The 22,836-nt window shown below is 44.3% G+C and overlaps 1 protein-coding gene across 6 annotated transcripts in view; it reads left to right on the top strand.

Annotated features, from left to right (window-relative positions):
• Positions 1–2,477: 2,477 nt before the first annotated feature.
• GRHL1 (grainyhead like transcription factor 1) overlaps positions 2,478–22,836 on the top strand; it is a 48,027-nt gene continuing 27,668 nt past the window's right edge. For 2 of the 6 annotated variants that reach the window (XM_072938219.1, XM_072938218.1), the window contains exons 1-8: positions 3,295–3,507; positions 6,784–6,970; positions 9,446–9,516; positions 11,586–11,976; positions 13,014–13,090; positions 14,397–14,553; positions 14,743–14,854; positions 15,813–15,907. In XM_072938219.1, coding sequence (XP_072794320.1) covers positions 3,488–3,507; positions 6,784–6,970; positions 9,446–9,516; positions 11,586–11,976; positions 13,014–13,090; positions 14,397–14,553; positions 14,743–14,854; positions 15,813–15,907 — 1,110 coding nt within the window. In that variant the 5' untranslated portion in view covers positions 3,295–3,487. The other 4 variants (XM_031684759.2, XM_031684761.2, XM_072938220.1 and 1 more) reach the window with 4 other exon arrangements.

The raw sequence follows: 22,836 nt of genomic DNA, 5'->3' as shown, positions 1-22,836 counted from the left end.
TTTGCACCATATCTAGGGACTGGCTGTACTGTTATTTACTACGTATTTTCTTAAGTTAGCTCATTCTAAAAATATAATTTATTTAGCAATCCCACTCCTGGGCATATATCTGGAAAAGATACACGCACTCCCATGTTCATAGCAGCACTATTTACAATAGCCAAGACTCGGAAGCAAACTAAACGTCTATCGTCAGATAAACAGATAAAGATGATGTGGTGTACACACACACACACTGGAATATTATTCAGCCATAAAAAGGAATGAAATAAGGCCATTTGCAGCAACATGGATGGACCTAGAGATCATCATACTAAGTGAAGTAAGTCAGACAGATAAAGACAAATACCATATGGTATCACTTATATGTGGAATCTTAAAAAATGATACAAATGAACTTATTTACAAAGCAGAAATAGATTCACTGACATAGAAAACAAACTTATGGTTACCAAGGAGGGAAGGGGGAGGGGATAAATGAGGAATTTGGGATTAACTGATACATACCAGTATATATAAAATAGATGAACAACAAAGACCTGCCTGTATAGCACAAGGAACTGTATTCAATATCTTGTAATAACCAATCAATAGCCAATTGTAGAAAAGAATCTGGAAAAAGAATGTATATATAATGTATATAAGTGAATCACTTTGCTGTACACCTGAAACACTGTAAATCAACTATACTTCAATAAAAAATTAAATATACACACACACACAATTTAAAGAAGCTAGTGAATAAGAAAAGAGAACAGGGGGGTGAGTATAGCTCAGTGGTAGAGCGCATGCTTAGCATGTAACAAGTCCTGGCTTCAATCCTCAGTTCCTCCATTAAAAAAAAAAGAACAGACTCTGGGCTCCAGCATTGTACCCAGTGCTAGAGGACAGAAACTGGACATGGCAGAAGGGGACAGTGAGAAGCGTCTGTGGTTGTTGGTTTAGGTCCCCAGAGTCCTGGAGAACAGGGAGCCGGAGTTGGTGGGAGTGGGTGAGGGACCGGCTGGTGAATAAAGACCTCAGCGGCCTCCATGTTGCTAATCCTCATCTTCCTTGACCTCCAGGCGGCATGTGACCTAGCTGACCACGCCTTCCTCCTTGCTTCCATTTTCCTGCTCTCTCAGTGAGTCCCTCTGTCCCCTCTTCCCTGCAGGATCCTCTTTTTCATCTCTATGTTGGAGATTCCAGGATCCAATGTTGGTCCCATTCTTTTCTCCCTCACTGCCACGGAGATTCACCCCATTTCCAGGCTTTCAATATCATCTCTGTGCCAATGACTCTCAGATGTCCATTCAGCCCAGATTTCTCCCTGGGACTCCGGACTTCTATCCAACCATCTACTGATACATCTACCTGAATCTCTAATAAAAATCTCAAAAGCAACGTGTCCAAAACAAAACTTCTGACCTCCCCCAGTCTTTCTACGCCTGCAGTCTTCCCCAGCTCAAGGATGGCAAATCATTCTTCCCAGTTTTCAACTGAAAAGCTTGTAGTCCTTGACTCTATTTTTTCCCCACATCCCATATCCAATTTTCAGGAAATCCTGTTGATCCCACCTTCAGAATAGATCAGAATTTGACCACTTCTCACCACTCCACCCCACCACCCTAGGCCAAGCTACTATTATCCTTGGTCTGGTCTCCCTGCTCCCCACTTTATCCCTTACCACCCAGCAGCCAGATGAATTACTTTAAAACATGAGTTAGATCATGTCACCGCCCTACTCCAAAGCCTCCAATGCCTCGCTATCTTACTCAATAAAAACCAAACTCTGTACAAAGGCCTACAAGCCGCTCAGAACATGTTCCCTGTCCCCATTACTTTGACCACATCTCCTCTATCCTTCTGTCTTGTCTCCCTCCAGCCATACTGGGCTTTTTCTGTTCACTGAACACATTAGGTGTCCCCTCCTCGTGCAGACTGGAGCCTCTGCCTGGGCCACCCCTCCCTCACCTCCTGGTGGTCTCACTTCCTTCAAGTCTTCAGAACTGATTCCACCCCCTGCTCCCCATCTGCCTCCTCTGCTTTATTTCTCTCCCGCAGAACTTGCCACTTTCTAATACATCATACAATTTACTTATGCTTTTATGGTCTGTTACCCCAGTTAGGATGCTGGAGGAGGCAGGGAATTTTTGTCCCCTGTATTCACAGCCATAACCACAGCGTCTAGAAGAGTGCCTGGCATAGAGTAGGACTCTCAATAAATATTTGTTGAATGAATGAGCAGACCCTGGAGAAGGGAGCTGTAGCTCAGGAAGGACAATTGGGGCCAGGAGTAGGTGGGGGTGTAAATGAATGGGAGATGGCACTAGGGGTGCGGGGAGGGACGGCAGTGGGGGAAGAGGGTGCAGGGGTGTGTGTGTGTGTGTGTGAAGTTCACATGCCGGTTCTGAGAGGGCTAAGACAGGCAGAGATGGAAGATCCACACTGGTTGGGGCGGGACTCAGAAGAGGGGGAGGGGCGGGTACTTGGGACAGAGGCGGCTCAGGTGAGGCTGGGGAGACCACTCGGTGAGCACCAACCCTGGCCGCACGGGGGGAAACAACAGGTTAGGAGACTGCGGCAGTCTTCCAGTGTCTGTCACGTAGCAGACAATCTGAAATGCATGTACAGGAGGTTCTGAAGTCGGACAGTTTCGATGGGCAAGACCAGGAGGGAGACGTCTGAGCTTCCTCAGGTAAAAGCCTCAGAAGTTAAGTGGACGCGGTCTAAGAGGTGAGAGGGGGCACGAGGAGGGCGGACGCTTCACAGACCCCAGGCGGGAAGGTGCCCGAGGCAGCCGAGCGGCGACCGCGGGGCACCCGAGCGGCGACCGCGGGGCACCGGCGAGGGGCAGTCGCGGGGCGGGGAGGCTCCATCACTGGAGAGGCGGGGGGCTTAGGTGGGCGGGCGGGAAAGGAAGAGCGCCCAGCGCCTGGGAAGACGGCGCCAGGGCATGTCCGGTCCCGCAGGTGGGCGGCCCACGGCTGCGACCGCTGGGCAGAGCGAGGACGCTGTGCCTGGCCTTGCAGTGGGCGCGCTGACGGCCGTAGAGGGGCGGCATGTACTGGCCAGGAGCCGCGCCGCTTCGCTTGTTCTGACCGGAGGGAGGCCGGGAGTGCCGGGCGCGCCACACGGGCGCGGCCACGCGGAGCGCGGCCACGCGGAGCGCCGACTCCCGCCCGCGAGGCTCGGCCCCGTCGGCCCCGCCCCGGCGCCCCGAGCACTGGCCAATCAGGCAGTGCCGCTAGCCTCCCAGCCCCGAAGCTCCGCCCCGTGCCGGCGCGCTGCCAGCCAATGGGAAGTCGAGCCTGGGCACCCCCAGTGCGCGCTGCCCGCGCGGAGCCGGCTCAGAGCGAGAAAAGCGAACCCAACCCGTCGGGGCCGCCGCTCCGGACCCGCCGCCGCCGCCGCCGCTGCCGCCGCCGCCTCCTCCTCCCCCCGGATCGGGTGTACTGTCCCAACCCGAAAGTCCAGTTCTGCGGCCCGGCAGCGGCGAGCGAGCGCGATGACACAGGAGTACGACAAGTGAGTGAGGGCGCCGGCGCGCGAGTCCGGCCGTGCGGCCGGGGCCGCGGCTGCCCGCCGGGCCGGACGCACCTGCCGTGAGGCCGGGCGGGCGAGGCGAGGGCCGGGCCGGGCCGGGCCGGGCCGGGTGCGAGTCCGGACGGCCGGGCAGACCAGGCGAGGTGGGCTGGGGACGCCAGTGTGAGTCCGGGCGAGAAGGCCGGGGTGCGGGAACGAGGCCGAGAGCGGGGCACGGGCTCCAGGCTGGGAGGGCGGGGGCCGCGTGTGTCGCTGTCCACTTTCTTCTCCGCCGCGGCCTCTGCCCCTCGGGCACTCCACCCCACGTTTGTTCCACTGAGGCCCCTTGGGAAGACCCCTGCGTTGAGGGTGTCTCGACTCCGGAGAGGAGCCCCCCTACCCGTAGCCTCAGCGTCCTGGTCTGGGGCACCACGCCCCGGGCGCGCCCCGGGTCTGCTCCCCGGTGGCCCCGGTGCGCGGAGGGAGATTTGAGGCGTCCGGCTCGCCGGCTGCTCCTCTGCCACGCCGACAGCGCCGTGTCCCCCACGGTCGGTTTTTGCTCATTGGGGCCAGTGGAGCTCTTTGGGACGCTCTTCGCGGCTGGAAAGGGAGACTTCTCAGGTAATCTCTTGTCGCTCAGCCGTGTCATTTGGCCAGCCTACTAGAACTTCCGAAAGGAGAAATTTGGGGAAAAGTTGAAGTACTCTGACGTCCTGGCATTTTCTTTCCCCTGGTTGGCTGTGTGAGTGAGAAAATTGTTGCAGGAGTTATTTTGCCACTTGCATCATTCATGGTAATTACAGATTACTGTAATTGAAAATGCTCAGAAAATATCAGCAGATGAAACTTTGAAATCAGGATGGTAAACTAGAAAGCACTGTGCTTACCAATGTGCTTTTTGGAGTTTGTGATTAAAGGAATATTTTGACAAAGATAAGGAGGTAATGTAAGACATTAGCATTAGGGAACACTGGATGAGGGACATTTTTGTATTTCCTTTGCAACTTTTCTGTAAATATAAAATTGTTCCCCCGTAATAAAGTAAATCGTATTAAACCAATCACTATATATCAGATCAGTAAATCCAGGGCAGAGAGGTACCTCTCCCAGTTTTATAATTATTGGCTGAGGATCCTTTTAAGAGTGTTCTTTTTTTCTGGTTGAATAGTTTAGATGTTGTTATGTATGGGATAACTTAAATGAATTAATCTTGTGTTGTAGAATATGCAGATAAATTATTCCTTGAAATATACTTACGAAGTCTTTATGAGATCATTGACAAAGGATTTAAGACTCAAGGAAGGAACACATTGATGAGCCTTTAGGGACTAACAGCCTGGCTGTCATGAGGAAGTAGACTGAAAAAGGCAACTGGTTTTCTGTTTATTTCTTGACTTATAGTTTAGATAAGGCATGTTTCCAGAGCTAAAATTTTGGCCTTAGGCACAGTTTGGAAATGTAAGACACCTTCAGGGTGATCACAAACAAAACCATATGCCAAAAGATATTTATTTTCTGTTGCTTGTACGGATTTGGGGTGGGGGTGGGAGGAGAAGGGAAGCTGAAAAACTAGCATTACGGGAATTGGATGAGCCAAGTGCTGTCATAATCTTCTGGAAGTAGCTATTACACTATTAATAATAGCTTAGCTGTGCACTAGCAAATCACCCCAAGGTACCACTGGTCCAGTAGCTGCTGTCCTCACCTCTGATGTCACAGGGAATACCCCTTTGTATATTTCTTAATTTTTAAAAAAATTTTGAGATTTGTAGAAAGTCTTCATTTTTAAACCAACCATGTCCTTTAAACAACCCACTATATTTGTTTTGTGTTAAAATCCTACCACCTCAAGACTTCTTTTCCCACCAAATGCGAGCTCCTCTCCTAGGACTTTAGGCCTAGACATGAGTAAAAACATTGGGTTTGAAATAAGACTAATTTTTACAGAAGATAAATTGGATTTCCCCCTATCTTTTTCAAAGATGTTCTCCTTTTCCTAAATCTGTATCAGTTTTTAAAGGGCCTGGGTGACTGCCAAACCCTAACCTTTGTTGATTACTTGCGAAGATAATCAGTCTTTCTACATTCACTTTTAGAGTAGGTAGGTCACCTTTAGGCCATTTACATATTTCATTTGTGTGTTGCAATGAGAACTGATCCTTTAATTTGCTTATTAGAATTGTGTTAATTTAGAGTAGTTCTATTAAAAAAATTTTTTTCCCTTAAAAAAACTGCTTGACTTTGCTGGAGTTAGCATTTCACTTTTTCTCTTTATTGACTTAACAAAACAGAACCAACTGAACAGTTGTTGAGACTGTTTACATTTCAAGTTTTTGGAATCGGTAATGTTTGCTTTAATCTTTTAAATTAAATCCTCTTTAAGACTTTACTAAGTTCTCCGTTGATTTTTCTGGATTTTTCCCACCCTGTAGTGTTAAAGGGAAACAGTTCTTGCCCCGTATGGAAAACCAGTAAAGATTTTTAAAAACAGATTTCCCCACCTAAATCCTTAAAAATCTCTTTTTTTTTCCAGTGGCTTCATTTATTGTTGTAGATTCTTAAGTGTTTATCTCTAAGATAAACGGTTAACTCCCATGCCAGAAAATTATGCCTCCTTATTGATTTACAGTCCCCTTTGGCCACATTCCATGCTCAATCTGCTGGTAATCAGTAGACTATTCTAACTTTCTCATATACCCCCAAGGATTAACCCAAGTATCCCTTTTTCTTTCCATCCCCTCCTCCTCTGCCCCTTGGTTGTAGTTTTTAAGGCATGGCATCCCTGGGAGAAAGAGGGAAATGACATGTAGCAGCGTGGTGGCCGAACCATGTGTGCTCTGTCTAAGAGGGCACAGTCCTGAATGTCTGTGTCTGAAGAGAGTGAACGTTCTGTTTGGCCCTACTTTGTCCTTGTGTTTGTTTATGTAAAGTGTTTGAATAGCCTGACATTTTCTTGGAGTGAGTTTTTGGTTTCTGGTTTTTGTTTTTTTTCTGTGTGTCCTGGGATCCATGAGTAGGTTAACTGCAGGTTCCCTGGCTGCCTGAATACCTCATACCTTACTGGGTGACCCATTGGGCTGCATTTAAGTTGGCTGTCTCCTGGTCTTGTCTTGATTTACTTTATTGGAGTCATTGATGAAACAATGGACTGTTTTATTGGAATATCAAGGAATTGGTTTTTTGTTTTTTAAAAAATTAGCTTATGATGACTTGCAGTAGAAAAATATAATTTATATTTGTATAAATATATATATATTTGTTTGTTTAACTTCTCCAAAGCAAACGACCAGTGTTGGTTCTTCAGAATGAAGCACTTTATCCACAGCGGCGCTCCTATACCAGTGAGGATGAAGCCTGGAAATCTTTCCTGGAAAACCCTCTCACTGCAGCAACCAAAGCGATGATGAGCATTAATGGGGACGAAGACAGTGCCGCTGCGCTGGGCTTGCTCTATGACTACTACAAGGTGGGTTTGGCCACTCTTCACAACCCTTAACAGCAGTCCAAGATGCACTTGATTCAGCAGCATATAAAACAGCAATTCACTGGTAGAACGTAATGCAGGTTGCTTCTGTAGTGACTATAAATAGTTTAATGAGTACTTTGACTTGCTGTGGTTCAAAGCTGAACATCTACGATCATAGAATCAAAGGGTTGTTTTTAAAACATGTGAAGTGGCTGGCTCTATCTGAAGGGGGAAGCTACCATAAAAGAAGATGGTAGATGTGTCCTAATGAGACTGATCATTTTACCAAAGGTCGTTCTTAGTGCCTTCAAGAGTGGACAGTGACTCACTTGCCTGGGCTCTAACCTTATTCCTGTGTAGTCACAGTGATTTCCCTTTCCCTAAATAATATTACAGAGCTTTTGATTTGACTTCATTTGATTTGATTCGATTAGGCGATTCATAGGAAAAAAACATTTTTCTAGTCTTGAACTTTCTAGTTCTAAGATCAGGATATATTTTGTTCCCTGCTTCTAGACACTTGGGTTAGTCTTAATGAAGTATGACCATCCCTCTGCCTGGAGTTTTACATGGTGTTCGTATCTGGAGATGACACCACTGATCTGTATCATCATTGCTGCCCTAATAATCCCAGCTGCTTCTTACTGATCACCTGTATCATGCTAGACGTGTTAACCAGAATGCATGTTGTTTCTGACCCCTCCAGGAACCCTGCAAAATACGTGGTATTATCCCTATTTTGCTGATGATAAAATAAAGTTCCCGGGTCACACAACTCGTATGTGTTGGAGCCAGGATTTCAGATTGTGCTCAGGTCCCCTCCTCGGCGTGCCCTGCTGTCTCCTGGGGGATGTGCTTAGCTAGTGTGCGTTCCCTTCGGCGTTCTTTCTGACCGATAGCCAGTATATGGGGATGGCTATATGTTATGGTTTATTTTTACTATTTTTTGTTTTTAAAATATCCAAACCTATAGTCAACTTAAATTAACAGGATAACTAACTCCCAGATACTTTCACCCAGATTCACCAGTTGCCTGCCTTTTGTTACATACTGGCACTGTATTCTTTTCTGAGTATAAGAAACGTAGAGGGAAAAAAAGCAAAGAAGATGGTTTGATTATCAAAATTAAGGGAGGACCTAAACAAGCGATTGAATTATTTTCTGGTATGAGGCCATGTTGTCCAACTTGTTGTGTTTAAGGGACTGAAGTAAGTTTGTTTTCCTTGAACGTGAGTGGAAACTTGTGTAGTAACTAATGATGCTAGAAGAAACCCTTGCCTGGGAAACGTAGCCTCAAAGGGTTTCTTTGAAATACAACTTATGTATCTGTTCTTCTTATGGCTTGTTTTATTGGCTCAGTGTAAAAACCGTAAGTTCCTATGTGTTAATTAGGAAATTTGAAATTATGTACTTTTAACTGAAACTTCTGAGAATGGGAGAAAACCAAGTTTAGTGCCGGAAAGACCAATGTAGTATCACTAATTGCGGTGGTTGTATATGTGTGTGTGTTTTAAATAAAGGGCCCTAAAGTATTTTGCATCTTGGGAGGAGATAAGTCCTCGTGTCTGTCCATGAAGGGTGGTAGCCTTAGTAGTACGCCAGCCTTCTTGCCATAGCTATGGGGTTATTTATTTTTCTTTTTAAATAAACTGACTTGTTTCAAGTATTTGGATGTAACCATCAGTCATTTTTACATAATAACTGTGGTAAAGCTTTAAAAGCACATTGTTAATACATGGAACAACAATATATTTTGTCTTCAAGGGTAAAACAAGGGGTAGGATTTCTACATTCACACTGAAAACCAGTTTGAAATATCTTAGCAGTTTTGGAGTACATGTTGGGAACATGCCTCAGTTGGGTTGATGTCTGCAATATACCCCGTAATGTTTGCCTCCTTTCACCTTCTATGCAAAGAAGAGAAGACTCAAAAAAGAAATAGAACAAACAGGGTTCAGCTTGTCCTTTGGGTAACGAATGGTGTGAATCCCAAAGTATCTAAAGAAATTTATCATTTGAAGCCGATATTTGGATCTTGGAAGTGAACTATTCACATGGCTGGTCCTTTTGATTTTGCATATAATCCAAAGGGAAGGGTAGCCGAGAAAAGCAGGGCGAAAGCTGAAGTTGTTTTCTGCACCTTCTTCTCTATTACGTTATGTAGATAAATGAGTGAAACCAGACCAGAGCTATTACTTTTAAGAGATGAAACCCAAACTCAGTGACAAAGTAAATTTGTGACATTCTGAATTTACTTTGCAACTAATAAAAGTTGGTTTTTACATTGCAGCCTGGTAACCAGATTGTAAGCTCCTTGAGGGCAGACACTGTCTTATTCATTGTGTACCCTCAGAGCCTGGGGTTTGGCAGGCAATCAGTAGACACATGAACAGTTGAGCTTACTGAAAAATAAAGACCGCTTCTGTACTTCACAGAGTAAGAACTAAATTGTTGTTGTGCGTGTTAATATCCAAGGTTCCAAGAGAGAGAAGATCGTCAACAGCAAAGCCAGATGTTGAGCACCCAGAGCCAGATCATAGCAAAAGGTAATGTTTAATAAAGAGCGTAAGACAGTGCACTTGACAAATGCCAGGCTTCTGTGAAAATCGAACGAGAGTTTGTTTAAGGATCAGACTCTCATGGAAGGGGTGGATCCCCTGGACTCTTCATGTCTAAATTCAGATTTCATATCAGATCTGCCTCTTACTAGTTAGGATTCTGTTGCTGAGAAGTTACTAGTTTCTTCAGGTGTAGTTGCCTTTTCAAGAAAACAAAACTGTTAACTTTTTCCTCATCCAAAAGGATGTTTTTATTAATAATGTAAGTGAAATATTTGCTTATTTGCCTTTAAGGTTCTCTTAAGAAGGATGTGGCTTAAGGCAATGGTGAGGGTCCATCAAAACAAGAAGTACCAATGATATTGAATAACTGCCTAACTAAGTAAAACTTAATGAAGTATGTTCAACTGTATTCCCAACTCCTGTTGAAGTTATTTTGGGGGATCTGGAAGGTTGATACTTCCAGAAAATTGAACTAAGGCTTGACTTTATAGCCATGAAAAAAACTTACATACACCTTTCATATTTTCCTGTGTTCTATTAGTAAGAAAGGGATAAAACATTTTTTAAACAAGAACGATCACTCAGAATCCCACTGTCCTAGCTATTTATTTATTCACTGATTGGGTACGCAGGCTCATTGTATGTGGTTGTGGTTGTGTTCACAGATAGGGTTTGTCGTATGCTTTCTTCTACTTAGTCTGTTTCATAGGTATTTTCCATATTGCTGGGGTTTTTTGTTTCTTTTTTTACTGTTTTTATTGAGGTATAGTCAGTTTACAAAGTTGTGTCAATTTCTGGTGTACAGCACAATGCTTCAGTCATATATGAATATACGTATATTCATTTTCATATTCTTTTTCACAGTAAGCTACTACAAGATATATCGAATACAGTTCCCTGTGCTATACAGTATAAACCTGTTTATCTATTTTATATATACCAGTCAGTATCTGCAAATCTCAAACTATATTCCTATTTTAATCTTCATAATTACCCCTTAGAGAAGGGCTTATGGCTTTCATTTTTCACTTTTTCTTATGGGTACTTTCAAACACAACAAAAACAGAGAAATAGTGTGAGCCCACAGATACTCAGCTTCAACAGATATCAACTTAATTCTTCCTGTTTGATCTACTCTTTCCTCTTCTCCAACTTTTTAGTTAATTTTAAGATTTTATTTGTTTTTGCTGGAGTATTTTAAAGCAAACCATAGCTATCCTTAAGGCTGTATCTAATGTTTTGCTACTACAAAGCCTAATGAACAACTTTCTAGATATCTTTTTCCTTTTTTTTCCCTTTTTCTCTAAAGGGATTTCCTTAAAACAGAGTCTTAGGAGTGAATTTGTGGTTTAAGATTTGAATATTTTATTGATCATGAAATGCACAAAGTTGCCCAATTGCTTTTTTCCTTAAAGGCATCAGCCTATAGGATTTGAGGGGGGCTTTGAAAATTTATTAATTTTACCTTAGATTACAAATTGTCTTATATAGCCCAGGATATTTATTAAGCCAAAAATAATTTTATGCAAATATATCTGCTGTAGTGTGATCATAGGGGTTTTTTTAGGGGGAAGGGGAGTGAAAGAGAAAGCAGATAAGCCTAAGCAGTAGGAAAGTGGTGGCTGAGTACCAGTAATCACACTTCTGAGCCCCTGTGTGCCCAGCAGCAGTACAAGCTTTTCAGTGTATCCTCGTTTCGTCCTCATCACCACCTTGTGAGCATAGGTACCGTTATTATCCTGATTTTATAGACGAGCATGTAGTTACTAAGGGATTTTGAACCTAGGTCATCTGACTCCAGAGTGTGTACTTTAGCCACCACCCTGTACTGCTCCAACTAGTAACGTTTCACTTGACCTATAACTATGAAGTGTTTTTTTCTTTCTCCAGTAATGGGTTGTCGTGCTATTTTCTATGTATTTGGTTTCTACCAAGTGTATTATTATTATTTTGCACAGGACCTAACAGCCCAGTGCCATTAGGAGAATAAAAATTATCAAGGAACTGTATCAGCATTGAGTTTGAAAACACAATTGTCTTTTCTTTTCTTAAAGAAACAGCATACCAAATGTGACTGAGCAGCCCCTCATTTCTGCTGGAGAAAACAGAGTGCAGGTGCTGAAAAATGTGCCCTTTAACATTGTCCTTCCCCACGGCAACCAGCTGGGCATAGACAAGAGAGGCCACCTAACAGCTCCTGACACTACAGTCACTGTCTCCATAGCAGCGATGCCTACACACTCCATCAAGACGGAAACCCAGCCCCACGGCTTTGCTGTCGGGATCCCCCCAGCAGTGTATCATCCTGAGCCCACTGAGCGTGTGGTGGTTTTCGACCGGAACCTAAATAATGACCAGTTCAGCTCTGGTGCTCAACCCCCAAATGCTCAAAGACGTACTCCAGACTCTACCTTCTCAGAGACCTTCAAGGAGGGCGTTCAGGAGGTACAGGAAATGAAAGCATCTTCCTAAGACGGCTGTGTGTTTGTATAAGTATTGGGTTCCACCTCTTCCTTGTTACGTAAGCTTGAAACACAGCCTGAAGTGAATGGATTGGGAACAAAAGAGTTTTTTTTTAAAGAGAGGCCCATGGGTATAATTTGTAAACTAAACCTATAAAACCAGAACTTATTATCAAGGGCACACAGCTAATCTTACCAGCAGCTGAGTTAACAATTCTGATTTCAGCTAAGTGATTTGCTGGAGAAGGAGAAGGAGAAGCACGTACATAATCTTCCATCGACAACAGATACATCCACATAGCCTGTGTTCGACTTCTGTCCCAGACCGAACCAGGCTCGCTGCAACTGGCCTTAATAGAAAGCGATTTGCCGCGTGTCTGCTCGGTGTTGCTTGGCTGGTAGTATTGTCAGGGAGGCAGGTAGATCTCGATGACAAATGACATTGTGTGAAATTTACCGACTAATCCCAAATACGTGTGAGGGTTTTGTGGCGATGAACACAAGTAAAAGTTAGGGACTGGAGATGTTTGGGACTGTGTTCAGTGACTCGTGGGGGAAAGGAGCCTCTGCCTCCGCTTATGGAGGGAGGAGTAGAACAGAAGCCTTTCCTGAGAAGGTGCACCAGTCCGTCCAGCCTTGGTGCGAACTCGATCCTGTACCTTAACTTGGTACAGTGATAGAGCTGTACCAAGTTGAAAGTCATGAGATTTTGGTTGCAGATTCTAATGTTTGAACAGAATTGGGATGTGTGGGAAAGATGGAAAAAGAGTAACGAAGCTCTTTGTGGAAGCACCTGCATAGATTGTCCTGACTTCATCGAGTGGCTTATAAAATGGGTATTTTTTTCTTTTTAATTGTCTTCTAAAAATTTTTGTAGAGTTAAAATTTTTATTTTAGATGAGTTTTGAAAGAGTAGTGACTTGCCGTAAGCCACATACCTTTATGCTGTACCAGACGTTGGTCTTCAGTGAGCCTGCTAACAAGTGAAATCGTTGTGGCTTATCAACGTTGGTATTTCAGGTTTTCTTCCCCTCGGACCTCAGTCTGCGGATGCCTGGCATGAATTCAGAGGACTATGTTTTTGACAGTGTTTCTGGGTAATAGTTGTCTTTTAATTTGATGTTTAACTTTCAGCTTTTCCGACTTCTTCTTTGTTAATTTGATCTTGAAAAATCAGAGCTGGCTTCGGTGGCTTTCGCCTTTCTCTTCCTGCAGTGACTGTGGTGGCGTCTTTGCTGGAGGACATCTGCTTCAGTGCATTCAATTCTGAACTCTGGTCTGTGTTTCATGTTCCCCTAATTCTTGGTGTCGGTGCTTTTTCTCTTCTTCAGTTTCTTTATATAATGGTAGTAGAATGAAATCTCAGAGAAGAGATGAAGGGAAGAAATTAGATCTCTGAGAGGTGACTTCTGTTTCCATAAGTGTATAATTCTGTGAGAATTTAGGAATAACATTGGTGAATAAAGGCTTTTATATTTTTATTAGTCTCACTAACGATAAAATAAGTGAAGCCAGCTGTTCCCTGGGCTGCTTTCCTGCCTCTCTTGTAGACGTCACAAAATTGTGTCTCAGTCTGGGCATATGAATGTTTTCCAAGATACATAAATATATACATCTTCAGATTTTTTTAGGAGTCTAGGATTTCATTTTGTAATTTTGTTCTATACATTTTTATATGTGTTCTGTTTTTAAAGTTTTATTTAAAAGTCTAGGATTTTATGGGAATTGAGACTTCCTTAAAGACCTGCCTCAAGGTACAGGAGTCACAAACTCAGATGTCTCAAGGATCTAGGAGAGAGGTCAGCAAACTTCTGTGAAGGATCAGATAGTAAATATTTCAGGCTTTGTGGGCCACACAGCCTCTGTCGCAACTGCCCAGCTCTGCCCAGCCCTGTCGCTGTCGCACAGACGCGGCCCAGACACGGCAGTAGATAATGCATAAATGAAGGGCGTGGCTACATTCCAATAAAACTTTATTTATAAAAGTAGGTGTAATTTGCCAACCCCTGGCCTAACAAGGTTATTAAACAGCTTCAGGGGAATATATTCATGGTGCTATAAAATAATAGAAAATGTAGTGAGAACTGTGGAGTGCCGTCTAAGGACATTGAAATTATAACCAAAAACAACAAAAAGGTGCTGTGCAGCCCAAATTGAATTTATTCACGGGCCTTCCAGCCTCTCAGCCCCACATCTGAGATTTGAGACTTTCTGGGTTGCTTAAGGTCATATTTTAGAAAAAGCAGCAAATGCTATTTATAATATGACAACGGTCAGTGGGATGTTTCTAGGCGTCTGCTGTTTGCATACATCCACCCTGAAGCATTTCAAGTCTGAGCTCAAGCATATGGGAAGCTTCCAAGAGAGTAGATCAGGGATCTGTGACTTTGTTTTGTTCTTTAGGAACAACTTTGAGTATACCCTGGAAGCCTCAAAATCGCTGCGACAGAAGCCGGGCGATAGCACCATGACCTACCTGAACAAAGGCCAGTTCTACCCTGTCACCTTGAAGGAAGTGAGCAGCAATGAGGGAATCCACCACCCCATCAGCAAAGTCCGAGTAAGTTCTGCTCTCAGTTCTCTGGTCCAAGAAAGCTGCTCAGAGCTTATTGTTTCCAGGTTGGAAGCAGATCTAAATTAAAATCTCAAATCGCAGTTTTAATTCACTGCAAAATCTAAAGCTCAGTAAATTTTCCAGAAAATACTCACCCCGCAGGGTCTTTACGTGGTAATGCATTCTCTTTCATAGAGTGTGATCATGGTGGTGTTTGCTGAGGACAAAAGCAGAGAAGATCAGCTGAGGCATTGGAAATACTGGCACTCCCGGCAGCACACAGCGAAACAAAGATGCATTGACATAGGTAAGTGGCTCCGGAGCTTGCTTTTATTCCCAGAGGTGCAAACACCCAGTTTTCTAAATCCAGTTATTTTTGGCAGTAAGCAACTTCCTGCCGAACGCATTTGAATTTTTATGCCAGCTACTGATCTGTTCCAGACACTGTCCTTGGCCTCCTGGAATCAGTGCTCTTAACATTACTTCCTTCACGAGGACACATGCCCTGCGCAGTGGCTTTCCATGTGACACTGGGGCCAGGAGCTGTGTAGTCAACTCACATAGCAGTGTCCTGCTTTACAGTCTACAAATTTTTTGAGGGGTAATGTCTTCTTTAAGAGATTCAGATTATTTGGAGATGATAATAAGGTGGAGAAAAAGGCTCAACAAGTAAGAAAAATACTGCTGCTGGGCAGTCACACACAGTCTTCCCGAGAGACCTGCTAAGCTGCATGGTGGGTCTCTTCTGTCTGTAAATAGACCCGGAGACTCATCACCTGGGGTGTAGACCTGTGCAAATCTGTACTTAGTCAAGCGGCTTTATGAAAAACCCTGCTCTTGCCATGTATATAATTTTCATGTAAAACCATGGTCTGTATCACAAGACGGCTCTTAATCTTCGTGTAACTTCTTTTCTTTGCCTTTAGTAATGTTTGTGCTCTTTCAGAAGAATTAAAAGAACTGAGTTCCAGTCTTGGTTCTCTGGACTAGGTTTGTGGCCTTGGGACAATTATTTAAGCTTTTTAGACCTAAATATCCTAATTTTGACATAATGGGATAAAATCAAATATATCTAAGCTTGCCTCTGTTACAAAACTTCTGTGATTCTTTTTCTTCACTTTTTGAACTTCTTTTGACCCAACAAAATATTAATGTATATTATCCGGAGATGATAACATGAAAAGCTGAGTCTCACTTCGAGCTGCTGCAATCTCATGTTGAAAAGCAGAAATCGTGAATTTTTTTCTTTCTCATCCCTCATCCAGCTGACTACAAAGAAAGCTTCAACACCATCAGTAACATTGAGGAGATTGCTTACAACGCCATTTCTTTCACTTGGGACATAAACGATGAGGCAAAGGTGGGTGACAGAGCCAGGGCCTCCTGAATCACCTGCTCTTGGAGGAGGACGGGATCCTTAATGGCTTGATAACCAATTTTTTTTTTCAGCTTTACTTGTTCTCACTCTTTGCTAAGGAATGGGGAGAACAAGCAGGGCTCAGAGGAGAGGTGACGGCCACAGTCGTGAGGGGCACGAGGTGGGACAGGACTCCGGGAGAAGGGATGGCCCCGCTCCTCTGCCAGCCCTCTCCTCCAGTCGCCACTGGCTGGTTCTCACTTCCTCTCTTTTCATTATCTCACGGTATCTGAAAGTACAGCATCTTCCCAGGTGTCATGAAACCATCCTTCTCCCCTTTCTGTTCTCTTCTTCCTCCCAAAAGACAGTTTTTGTGGACACTCTTCACCGTACGTGGTGCGGTTGGGAGCCCCCATCATGGGGCTGGCTCCCCGTCTGGGCTCAGGCCCGACTCCTCGCTCCCTGGGCTCCATTTCCTCCTTTGCAGAGTGGAGTTAGTACCTGTCTCCTCCCTCCTTGAGGCGTGTTGTAAAGGTTGCTGGAGCAGTGCCTGGGAAGCTGCGGGAGTTTTTGCAGAGGCCCTCGAGGACAGGTTGTCATTAGCAATGCTCTGTTTCATATCTCTCCCCTCTAGATACAGCTCGTTTAAGATTCTTCTCTCTTGGGCTTTTACAAGTGAAGAATTGCCTCCAATTCGGATGGTCACTTGGATAATTGTGTGCGGAATTTTTAGTACCTTTTAAGAAAAATTAACCATATTTTTAAGTCATTTCTGCCTTTCCCACAGCCTTTTTCCTTTTTAGTACAACCCTTCTCCTCACTAAATTATCAAAGTTCTGGCATTTTTTTCCTTTGCATTAGTTTAAAAACTGGGAGCTCAGGCAGCACAATGGAAACGTTAATTTGGGGACAGTTGTTAAAATAAGATTGATGTTTAGTGCTTGTGCAGGATTAGGGATAGTCTTCTATATCGGGAACCTGGTACAAAGTTACAATCATCTTCCTGTCTTTTTCCAACCTCTCTTTTATTTTTTCTTTTATTTATTCATCAAGAATTGTAGCAATTACAGAATAAGACACTGCATTAGGTACTAAGTATTGTAGAATTTACTTTTTTACTGCCTAGGATTGCTTTTAAAAAATCATATGACTGGATTCCTTTGAACCATGTTGTGTTTGTATTATAATCACTCCCCTTTCTTACGGTGTCGTGGCGTCTGTGGCAAAAATGTGTCTTTAAGAGAGCAGGGTATAGAAGTGGGGTCCACCAGTCTGTAAGGAAGCTCAAGTTACCATCACTGTATTAAACTCTTCCTGCTGGCCATTTCCATCCTGTACAGACGTCTCCAGGGTGCTTGATTAAACAGTGAATTCACTATAGAGAGGCTAATAGAAGGAAAAGTAAACTTTTCATTTTACATAATCATTGTTACAGTTATTTTGAAATTAAATATAGTAGGACTCAGTGTGCAAGCGGCCTGTGAGAAGAGTTGGCCCTGTGCCCCGCTGCTGGTGCTCCTGTTCTTAAATCAGACGAGGGAGGTATTTCCTATTCGCCGTTCGGGGCTGACTGAGGAACTGTGCAGACGCGCATCAGGAACGTCTAAGTCCCGCGTTCGCTCTTCTGACTTACCTGTGAGCTTGGGTTGGTCCCTTGGTTCACTCCCTCAGTTTTTGCCCCGATGCCCATAGGAGAGTGAAAAGGTCGGAGTGGCCAGCTCTCATCTTTGTTGGAGTGTCATCAGGATTAATAAGCACTTGTCAGGGTGCGTGGAGATCTTGGCGGAAAGGCCCCGTGCATGGGCAGGGTGCTTTGTTTGTTTGATGTGTCACTCTTCGGGGTGGGAGTAATGAAAGCCAAGATGACGAGTCCGGATAATGGCTGGTTTTATTCTGAAGGCCTTCAGCATGTTTGTATTAAAGAGAACTGTTGTCGGAGGCGTGTCCTAAGTAGCCTTAATAGCATTGTTAATTGACGTAGCTGAAGTCAGTTTCACTCCCCCTTCCAGACCCCCAGCACTGACTTGATTTTTTTAAGCCTTTGCCGGCTACCAGATGGGGCTCATGTCATTTCTTAATGAGGCTGCTGCCTTTTGAAGCTGGTATCAGGCACCAACTTCAAGTGTGTGTTGAAATTAAGTCTGTAGATATTTTGCTTTCTCTGGCCAAGTTGATGTTTTCTGTTTTTACACTTAAAGTAATTGATGCCCCAAGGCAACCGGAGTGAACAGATGTACATGCAGAATCCTGTATGGGTTTTTTTTTTCACTTCTTTTTCTGAAAGCATCCCACTTTCTTATTCTAATTTAGGATACTTGATTCTTAAATCCAATTCATTCTCCGCACAAACGTAGGGTTTATTGGAGATATGTGGCATTCCCTTCTCCCCACTTAAAAAAAAAATCTAATGTCTAATATACCTGTTTTGGCCAGGCCAGGATGAGGAAAACCAGAATTCTCTCCCCACGTCAACCTGAGTATCTTCTCTGTAGCTTCTGCTGCTCTTCGGAGCTGACCGTTTTCAGGACATAGCAGGTTGAATCTTGAACACCTTGGCTTATGTTCCAGTTTGGGAAAAGCACTGTCCATGCTAGACTCATCTTATGCTGTCCTTGTGCACACTCCACTTATCAGCATAATCATATACTTGCTGTTACCATGGAAACCTGAAGAAGTTATGAAACTTGTAAAAAAAAATCATTCGATTTCAAAGCAGCAGGGGAGAAGGAAGTTGCTTTGAAAAGCAGAAATATTTTAGAAACAATCCCCCTGGCAGCACTGGTCTCTCCACTGTGAATGGATTTCATTCATTTTTCTGTACTACGCACAAAATTAGGTTTGTTTGGGTAGTCTTTTCAAGAGTTAGGTATGTCCAGACAAGTGAAAGGTCATCTGACATTCACATTTCATTGAGAAATGACTTAATGAAATTTCTCTGCTTGCTGGTTTGCAGCTGAGATCAGTTGCTTGGGATAATTTTGGCAGGGAGAAGAGGCAGTTCCCTTTGAAATATGAAAAGGTGGTGCTCTAGTGAGGTGCTGAAAGTTTAGAATCTGTGAGATAGGGGGGCTCTGGCCACTTGGGGAAGAGAGAGTTAGGAAATGGGGGAGAGGCATAAGGAAAGGTGAGAGGAAAGATAAAAGCAGACTGGGACTATATAAAGATTTCATCCAGAGCTAACCGTGCACCTTGCCCCCGATTGCAGGAGTTCTTGACTTTATCCAGCAAATACTGAGTGTCTGCTGTTGCCGAGGCACTGTGGTAGAGCTGGGCTGGGACGCCGGTATTGTAGTTCAGATATGTTGTGGGTTGAACCGGCTTTTGTGGCCTCAGATCCTAAATATAACATCATATTTCTAAGGAAAAGAAACTTTGCACATGAACTTTGGAGACACAAATAATTTATAAATTGGGGCTATCTGTTCTGCTCCAATTTCAGTATTTCTAAAACCAATTGGTGGGGAGGGTACAGCCTAGTGGTAGTGCGCGTGCTTAGCATGCACAAGGTCCTAGTTTCAATCCCAGTACCTCCACTAAAAATAAAATTTAAAAATAATTTTTAAATACATAAAGAAACCTGATTACCCACCGCCGCCAAAACAAAACAAAACAAAACAAAAACAAAACAAAGTGAGTAATTCCGGATAGGCTGGCTGCACATCGTGGCCTAGGGTTTAATTTTTTCCTTGAATTGTAAGTCTGAGAGTTTACAACAGCAGTGAGATTTGGATAGTGATGTGAAGTAAGGGCCCCTCAAAGCCCGAAGATCTAAAGTAAATAGAGGAAAAGAAGTTAGGGAGAGAGAATTACCTGCTTTGGATGCCCGTTTTATGCTCGGTGCTCTGCTTGAAGTGCCTTCCCTGTGTTCACATTCAGCCAGGCCGGGCTCCCTGCTTAGCTCCGTTAGAAAGCACTGAGTCCTGCAGGTGGGAATATGTTTGCTGCGTGGTCATCGAAATGAGATCCCCTGAGGAGGCAAGAATCTAGACCTTGAAATGGACAGAAAGTGTTCCTGATGGGACAACATTGAAAAGTGTAAGCGTTCTTGTTAACAGAGAAGCATTATGGACTCACAGATTCTTGCAGTAGAGCACTGTGCTGCAAGGAAAATGTTTATGTTGCTTGTTGGATGAGTGATGTTCACCCACAGAGGAGTGGAAATTACAAGCCAGAAAACAACTGTGTGGGGTCAAGTGCGAATTGGGCCAGCCAGCTCTGAGGGAGCCCTGTAACCCAGGGGAGCGCTCGCGGGCAGGGGATCTGCTGGTGGCACAGGGACGGACTTGATTAGCTAACTAGACAGTGTGGGAAACAGGAGAACAGGCACAGTTCAAAGCAGAGCCCAAGAGCCCTTTGATCGTCTGTGCTTAGCTGTGATCTCCATCAGCATCAAGCAAACCTTTTAAAGATGTAATGAAACCCCAGAGATACAAAATATCTAACGTGCTTTTTCCGAAGGTGACTTCTGAATCCTTGTTAGAAGGTGGATTGGGATGCAGCTACACGTTTCATTTTTTAAATATTAGCAGCACAGAATTTACCGCCAGCTTTGCAGTAAGCTCTTGCCGGAGTGAACAGTGTCAGAGAAGAAGCAGATACAGAGTCTGATTTTCCTTATTGTGTTATGCGTCTATGGCTTAAACCAGCCTGAAGGTTTGGGTGTTTGTCCTGCAGTGCTGTTGTGTGACCCAGTTGCCTTTTGATGCCTTCATCAGACCTGCAGAAGGAAGCACTCTGGGTCAGTTTGTGGTCAGAGTCCTCACAGGCAGGTGGAGCCTCATCTCTTTCTGGTGGCAGGATCTTACCTCTGGGGGTGACAGAGCCTACTGCAACACACTTTTGTCTCTTCATGGTTCAGTTCCCTTACATTTTTTCCCCTCAGTGTGGTGCTCTGGCCCGTGGAAAAGGGAGAGGACAAAGTTAGAGCATCCCATTTCCCAGACGGAACAATCCCTCCATGAGCTTTTCCTTCTTGTCATAATCTGTCAGCCCTCTAAAGGCACTGCGAGGCCTTCTGCAGGACTGTCCTTCCGGACCAGATGTCTTCTGTGTCGCGGAAAGGTTTGTGTTACAAAAGAAGGAAGTGGGACGCAGAGCCCAGCAGGAGCACTGGGAAGCCCTCGCACGCGGGCCTGGGTTGGGATGGAGCACTGGTGTCTCTCACTTTTGTCTCCGGTCTCAGCAAAAGTGTTTGGAGTCCTGCTGAGGAATTATTGCAGCTCACAGAGTTTATTCTGTCGAAGGGTGTATCCATTCTGGTAACTTGAACTTAAGACTTTTTGTGTGTGCTTGTGGGATGCAGGTTTATGAGTTTAATAACAGTTTGTTGTTTTGTCTAAGGATAATATTTGGAATTCATTGTGAGAGTAATTTTTAATTTGTTTGCACTGAGCATATTGCTTGTATTTATAGGGATTCCATTCTGGTGAAGCATCAATCAAGTGCTCCAGTAAAATAAGGTGTTGCCGGTTTGGTTGCATTAAGCAGGGACAGGTTTGGTTTGTTTCTCAACTTTAAATTTCCAGTGTGAATGGGAGGGAGGAGGCAGAGAGGTGAGTCAAATGTCTTACTTGCAATTGCAATTAAATGTAGGCAGGAGATTTAAAACAAAAGTGTATACTCCCTGGTCTAAATAAAAAAGGAAGCCAGGAAGCATTGTTACTTTTAAAACGAAGGGTAAGAGACTTCTGGGGTCCAAACAGATGTGGGCTGGCTCCACTGAACTGAGCTCTGTGTGTGTCCTGTCCTGAGACCACCAGGGAAGCTCAAGGTAGTGGAGAGGCTTCTGAAATGACGTTATTTCAACTCTGGGGTGGGTGTGGGATCCTCCTATGCAGTTTGAAAATATGTATTTATTAAACTAAAAAATAAAAATTTTGGTGCTAGAAAGATAGTCACATTCCTTTATAGGGAATGAATAGTCTTTAGAGTTGTGGTTTGATCGGAATTGGAAATGACAGGTTTTTGTTGTTTGGAAATTTGTGATCAGCTGATATGGAATGAATTGTTGGCCACTGGAAGCTGACTTGGAAGAAACTGTTCTGGGTCTGGTCATAAGGCAGGTTTCTCCTTGAAACTTACTACGTTTCTTTTTGAAAGCGAATTTGGGTGGACTTCGGCTGAAAGCCCTTCACGTGGGCTCAGGTGTCTGGGCAAGAGGTCTGTGCAGATGTAAAGTGCACTGCAGCCTGGGGACTTCAGAACCTGCAGGTGACAGCAGCACACGTCCGTCACTGCACAGGCCTGAGGCTGAGGGCCGGGCCCGGTGTGTTCGGCTGGACGAGGGAGACACTTGGCAGCCGAAGAAGCTTTGCTTTGGTGGTGAGGCCTGCGTCCTGTGGAACAGGTTTGAGGCAGCGCATCAGCCTCCAGTGTGCTGTCACTTGAGTTTGTTTTCCATTCTTTTTTTTTTTGGTCTAGTTTTCCCCCTTCCTCCACCCTGCCACTGTCATGAAACAATAAGCTCCTCTCTAGAACTTTCTTCTTTGACAGCTTGTCACATTAACCCGCCTTCTCCTGGGTCCTTCCCGGAGAGTCCACCTCACATGGCTTTCTGAGCCTGTCCTTTCAAACAGTTTTGCTCCGTGTGAGCTCCCCCGGGGACCTTCGCTCCAACCAGACATCATTAGTCGCCCCTGATTTTACCTGGACTCGAGGTCTCAGGTGGTGCGGGGCCTGGGAGTTCAGGTTTCTTTTATATGGCAGATGCTCTTCTTGCAAGACTCCAAATCCCTCCAAAATGTAAGTGAACTCTAATTACTCAGGGACTTTTTCTTTAGCTTTTTTTAAAGTGCAGAATATCTCACGAGAAGTTTGGAGTGGAAGTCAGCTTGCCTGCCAAGTCTTCCCCGTGACGCACCCCCCCAATCCCATTCTGTACCCAGAGATGCTAGAACGTGGTCTGTGTGTGCCTCATGTCACACCTGCACCCA

Source organism: Vicugna pacos, chromosome 15, assembly GCF_048564905.1.
Source record: "Vicugna pacos chromosome 15, VicPac4, whole genome shotgun sequence".
Lineage (NCBI taxonomy): Eukaryota > Metazoa > Chordata > Mammalia > Artiodactyla > Camelidae > Vicugna > Vicugna pacos.
Note: the sequence above shows the minus strand (reverse complement) of the source record. Positions and strands in the feature narration are given on the sequence as shown.